At 35.6% G+C, this 6,462-nt stretch overlaps 1 protein-coding gene across 1 annotated transcript; it reads right to left on the bottom strand.

Annotated features, from left to right (window-relative positions):
• Positions 1 to 230: 230 nt before the first annotated feature.
• LOC21386187 lies at positions 231 to 3,430 on the bottom strand. Its single transcript, XM_010097826.2, has 3 exons — positions 2,683 to 3,430; positions 1,559 to 1,722; positions 231 to 1,432 (listed from the first exon to the last, which is right to left on the bottom strand). The coding sequence occupies exons 1-3, from the start codon at positions 3,269 to 3,271 to the stop codon at positions 350 to 352; spliced, it is 1,836 nt and encodes a 611-aa protein (XP_010096128.1). The 5' UTR covers positions 3,272 to 3,430; the 3' UTR covers positions 231 to 349.
• Between the last annotated feature and the right edge of the window lie 3,032 nt (positions 3,431 to 6,462).

Below are 6,462 nucleotides of genomic sequence, written 5' to 3'. Positions count from 1 at the left end.
GAAAATAATGTGAATATAGTTAAAACTCTTTTTAGTTACGCTATGAGCGCAAGTGTTTTATCAAAGCTTTATAAAATTATTATATTCTAACTAGTAAATGATAACAGGCCAACTCAATTGGCCAATTTGTGTAATTTTTTCAAAAGTAGAAGACAACTCATGACTTTTATCTTATGTAATAGCATATCCGTTCTCCCTCAAAAAAAAAAAAAAAAAACCCATATCCGTTGTTACCCAAGTATTAATCAAGAAGACAACTTATATTGAATGGCATCGTACTAAAACTTGTCAAAATTGATGATTATGCCTGCCATAATTTGATGGCATGATTCAGACAACACAACAGATGCTATGACTGGTGACACACAACAGCCTTGCAAGAAAGGTCATCATCTACCATCCATAAACCCAATTCTTCAAGCCGCTTCCTAACTAAATCTGAACCTATCTTCCTAGACCAGAAAACAATCTTTTTTCCAGTCCCTAAAGAAAATTGATTAACATTACCACTGCTTGCAATATCAACGCCAAAGCTTGTCTCATCAACTCTCTTGATTGTCACACCCTTTTGTACCAATAAGTTGGCCACTACATGCACAAAACTTGTAGTCTCTTTTTCACTCACCAAAGAGTTCACTGTAATTGCGACATCCGAGATAAACTTATCAACCCAAATTTTTCGAGCAGAAGTTGAGCTTCTAATGAAGAAAAGGTCCGAGCTCTTTCCAGCAAAGAAGTCAGAGTTGTGATCAAACTCGAGATAAGGATACCTACCAACAAGAAGCATGTTCCCCTCCATCACCAAAGAACTGTACCCGAATTCTATGCACTTCTTAATCACATAGGCCTTGACTAAAATGGTGTGCATCAGTTCTGTATGGGAATCTTGAATATCCATCATTTTGGGAGGTACCACACTCCTCAAAAATAGATCTCCAATTATCACAGGATGTCCTTTTCTTACAAGTTCAAGTAGGAAATCTGACTCGGGGCCAATAAATATACAGTTCCAAATATTTAGCTTCTCAAAGTTGCAGAGCAGGTTCCTTGTAACCATCTCAGGTACCCCATATAGGCTCACAAGAATAATGGTCTCCTGTTTCTGCACTGAGTGAAGAACAGACCCAAGTTCATCGAACCTCCTAACAACTCTTTCAGGAAGAACTTCTCTGAAACAGAAATCATACCATTTCAGGTTACTCAACGGCCACATCTCCAAAAGGTCGAAATCAAGAGAGTTTTCATCCAACAAATGGGAATCAGGCCCAGCAGTTTTCCCATAGTTAACACCGGCATCTCTGTGAGAGACACTCAGTGCTCTCTCATGTAAAAGATTAGTGTAAAAATTGTAATAGCCCCGAGAATGAATGAATTTAATAAACCAAGGAGTCCATATCCTTTCTCCCATCTTTTTGTACCATCCTGTTGTTACCTGAATATAAATTCCATATTATATTCATGTAATACTAAAGACAAATGATAACCTAAAATACTGATCAGTATAACCTAAAATACTGATCAGTATAACCCAAAATAGATAAAAGAAAAGAAAACGTACCATGCCATCAAGAAATGGCTTTATACCCTTGGCCTTGTGGTCGTCATACCACAATCTGAACTCTTTCCATGGTTTTGGAAAGAGAAGCTGACCCCAAGTACCTACCAATTGGTACAAGAATAGTCGAGTTCCACTATCCAATTGCATTTTATTTCCATGTTTACCTATAATAAAAAGTACATTAAATCAAAGTAAATAAATTTCTGAAGCAAGAATTTGTTCACGAAACATAAAAGTCATAACACAAAGAATAATAAGAGAATAAGAGACACATAAAATCAAAGGAAAGAAAATTTATGAAGCAAGAACTTTTTCATTAAACATAAAACAAAGATAAAACAAAGATAAAAAAGGAAAAGAAACATGGAAAAGTAAAAAAAAAAAAAAGTAACTCAATTAGGAAAAACATGGAACTTCATCTGTCAATGATTTCAAAAATGCGGGGCAGAAGTCACATAAGACTGGATAGAGAATAGATTGTTAGCTCACATAAATCCCTAACCATTTACTTTCAAAGGCATGGTTTTTCATGAGGAGCTCCATATCTGCAATGGAAACTTAGAAAATTCAATTGGGTAAAAACTCAAACTTAAATGTTAATTAGTTTTAGACCAACTAGATTAAGGTTCATTCCTATTACTTGGAAGTAAATAGCAATACAACCTTTATGCCTCCACTATCGAAAGAGAATGGATTAGTTCACTCCAATAAACACATTCAACTTCCATTCGGAGTGAAGAAAAGGTAGGGAAATAACTATGTAGCTACTAATCAAGCAATAAGAGATGACCATTACATAAAAAAAAAGGCTCAAATTTGCTATAAAAAGCAAAAATTAGAATCATAATTCTTCATACAAGCTAAATAAACCTGCGACGTTATATAATACTTTGCATCATTTTATACAGATAATTTTCATCTCAGAAGAGCTCGATTTAATAGCTATTCATTTACACCAATCATCTCCTACCAATCCAAAGCCACAAATACCTCATTTGTGAAGAAAACTTTTAGACGCTAAATAGTAAATACTGGCCAGTGAAAAAGGTATCAAATTGACCCAAATATTATATGTATCACATTTAAACATCGATGCAAAAACAGAAAAAAGAAACCCAAAGTACCTGGGACAAACCTTGGTCGTTGAAGAGAAGCTCCATAGATGTACGGACGAAAATTCGCATCATTGTAGTAATAATTGAGGATCAAACTCCTTAGAAACTTGTAGTAAAAAGGAGAAACCTCCAAATCATCCTCAACAACAAAGGCGAACTCGTCGTCGGAGCTAGGCCACCAGGCCTCCAGCCACTGCGCCTGCAATCCAGCATTCTGCGTCCGATAATGGACGATCTTCTCCCCGAACTTCCAATCGAATCCGTCAACGAATTCCAGAATCCGATGCGATTCCCCCAGCTTGCGATCCACTTCAGCGGAGCCATTGAAGTGGTCGACGTGAATGTGGAGATGGACGCGATCGGAGAGGTAGTCGGCGGCGGCGAGGGAGCGGAGGCAGCGGGTGAGGGAATCGAGGCGGTTGAAGGCTAAAACCTTAACGATGAAGGTAAACTCGCGGCGAAAGGGGAAATTAGGGTTAGGGTTAGGGTTGGGGGTGTTGAGGTAGAGATCAGTGGAACGGTGGTAAGAGTAGAAGAAGAGGGCGGCGATGGAGAGGAGGAGGAGGAGAGGGAGAAAGTGGCGTTTGAGACCCGCCATTGTTGATTTGGAATTGTAGCTCCGAAGAGGGATTTTACAACCAGATCGAAAAAGACATTGAGAGAGTGATAATTTTTCTGAAGCTTTTGTTGGTCTTCTTCTGCATTTTGGTTTCAGAATTCGCAATCGAAAGCTAACTTCGACAGTTACTGAACATGTTTTCCGTCTCTCCGTTTAACATTGCTTACATCTTACTAATTTAAAAAAAAAAAAAAAACATTTCTTACATCTTGTTCTTTAGTGCACCTTCTCACTTTTTCTGTTTTCCGAAGAAACTACCTGTTCATTTCGCTGATTCGAGTTTTGTTACAGTAAAAAATTCTCACAAATAATCACATTTAATTTTTTTATTATAGTAAAAAACTCTCACATAAAATCACATCTCAACTCAAATTAAAAACTCAAATCAGCGAACTAAACAAGCCCAGAAAGATTTGATTTTATATTATCCTACCTTAAAAATCATAAAGCCATAATAGTGTAAGGGTATCCCTAATTGTAATAAAAAAATATAAGTTTTTTTTTTTTTTTTTAAATTAGGGAAGTTTTAGAAGGCGATCATTTCTTTAAGAGGTGGGTGTGTTTATTTTCTTAAAATACTTTTGTCTTTGAAAGTAATTTTATTAAACTATTTAATATTAAAAAAATTTATTAAAAAATGGTGTTTAAAAAATAGAATAGGCGTATCAATAGACGCACCTTTCATTAATTTTTTTTCTTTCTTTCATCATATTTAAAGGATTAAGAATTGATGATAATGTGATTTTTAAAGTAATAATATATATCTTTCATATAATTTAAACATGTACTAAAGAAATGATGATGAATGAATTTAGGTAAAATCTTAAATCTGACACCTTTATAATTCAACAAATGTAATACTTAATATTACACTTATTGAACTATATAATTTGAACGTTAAAATTACGCAACAGAATATTGCATGTAGAAGCAACAAGCATGTGGTTGCATGAATTTCAGATGGCCCAATTTGAGTAGTGGATTGTAGCAGACCATCCTGTCTCGAATTCTCAAAAATGGATAGCTCCGGATAGTGACAACTTCAAGCTGAATGTTGATGCTTCAGTTCTTCCTAATAGTTCCTGTATTGGAGTCGGGGGCCTTGTTCGTGACTCTGCGGGCTCTGTCCTTGGTGCATTCTCTAAGAAGATTTCTGGTTCTTTCTTCCCTTTTGCTGCTAAATGTATAGCGTTAAGGGAAGGTCTGCTTTTTACCAAGGTTAGTGGTCTGAGAGTCTCCTTAATCGAGAGCGACTCCATAAACACAGTGCGTGCTGTTAATAATTTTTCCTTTGCGTCGTTGAATTTTCTTTTATAAATGTCATTAAGATCTTAGGAGACGTTTAATTCATAGATTAGAATCATGAGATTAGAATAATTTTTAATTTACATATATTTTTGTGAGAAAAAACACTGTAGCGAACCACGAACCATGATTCGAATCGGGGTACGAATCCTCCAACCAAACAACACCTTAATGTCTGAAGTTAACGATGGTACTTATAGTCACGTTGCTTATAACTGTAATATGGCTGCACACGCATTAGTTAATGTTACACCACGGTCGAGGAATTGACCATTCCTTTGGACGACAAGCGCCGAGGCCTCCATGTCGAGAATCGGTTGCTGGCGTCGAGGGATCAAATGTACCTAAGGTGCCCTTTATACGTCGAGAGTTCATGCGGGATATCGTGCGTCGAGAGCCCAACTGAAGTGGTAAAGGCCACGACGTCAAGGTAGCAGCCCAGTTCAATCCAAAGATAGTCATATCAACTTAAGGAAAGATATACTGTACCAACTATTACTGTCGGAGTCAGAAAATTAAGTAGCTAGTAAGGGTGGTTCGCCTGACTGGAAAGGTGTAATCATGAAAATACAACTACTAAATTCCAAAATTTAGGGATGGAGGATGATTTCCTCGAGGAATGAAGAGGAAGTCTCTCATGTGTACAAGGCCTAGCATGTGAATTTATTAAGTTTTTTACGCACTACTCTACTACTTCAGAGAAATTGTAATCAACAAAATATTAGTGTATTCACAAGTGGACTAAACCAAGAAATCTTGCCGAACTACTATAAATTCTTATCTTCTCTATATTATTTTGTGACATTAACCCTTAATTAATCGGTGAGAGGTTGCTGTAAGTGTTCTTAGAGAGTTAATCTTTAATTGACATAAATCTACTGTTAAGTTTTCTCTCTCCTTGATTGCAGATCATTATTTGTTGGAGGATTATCCGAGTTGTATTGCAATGATTGTAAGTGCCAAAATGATTGTTTCTAATTAATAAAAGTCCTCTCCAACTTATAAAAAAAAAAAAAAAGAATATTGCATGTAGAAAAGAATTTGTATTTACCGGACTGTGTCCGGATTGGGATTGTATATTCTTTTTTCCTAGAAATTCAGTGTAATTGGAAAATAACAATCATAACATATAACAATGATTGATGTGAGCGCAAATGGGAAGTAATTTCCCTTTGGATCTGGAGAGGGCAAGCACATGGGTCAGATCTATAAGGAACAGTACGAGGAGGGCCTTTTCCATGATAGATGAGCCGTAACATGTGAATGAGACATGAGGACAACTCTTTATTGTGACAGAACACCAGTCTAATTTACCCCCTCAAGTATCACCAGGATCAAGCTCTGCTCAAGGACTGTTTGTCGCTAAAATTCTTTAATTTTTTTTTTATTTTTATTTTAAGAGACTTTATTCAGTATATTAATATATCAGTAGGTTAAGGTCCCGTTCATTTCACCGATTTGAGTTTAAAATTTAAGTTTTCTTATAGTAAAAAAGCTCTCAGAAACAGTCACATCTAACTTTTTTACTACAGTAAAAAATACTCACATAAAGTCACATTTCAACTCAAATTAAAAACTCGAATCAGAGAATTAAACGAGCTTTAAGTTTTTTGTTTGTCAGATTTACATACAATCACGTAAAAATTTAAAAATACATAGATTTAACGGTTTAAAAAATTTGACATACTTGTACAGCCAGAGTATCAGAGAATTTTCCTTATTTTAATAACAAATGTTTAACTATGTTTTGTGAGGAGTAAGTAAAAAAATAAGAGCCAAGTAAATTAAAGTTTTCTGCAGTAATAGCAGTCCCATTGAAAACATTCCTTAAATGTCAAATGGAATGTGTCAATGTGTCTTTGCAT

This window comes from Morus notabilis, unplaced genomic scaffold (genome assembly GCF_000414095.1).
Source record: "Morus notabilis unplaced genomic scaffold, ASM41409v2 Scaffold1260, whole genome shotgun sequence".
NCBI classification, from domain to species: domain Eukaryota; kingdom Viridiplantae; phylum Streptophyta; class Magnoliopsida; order Rosales; family Moraceae; genus Morus; species Morus notabilis.
The sequence above is the reverse complement of the archived record's forward strand: the minus strand, read 5'-3'. Positions and strand labels throughout refer to the sequence as shown.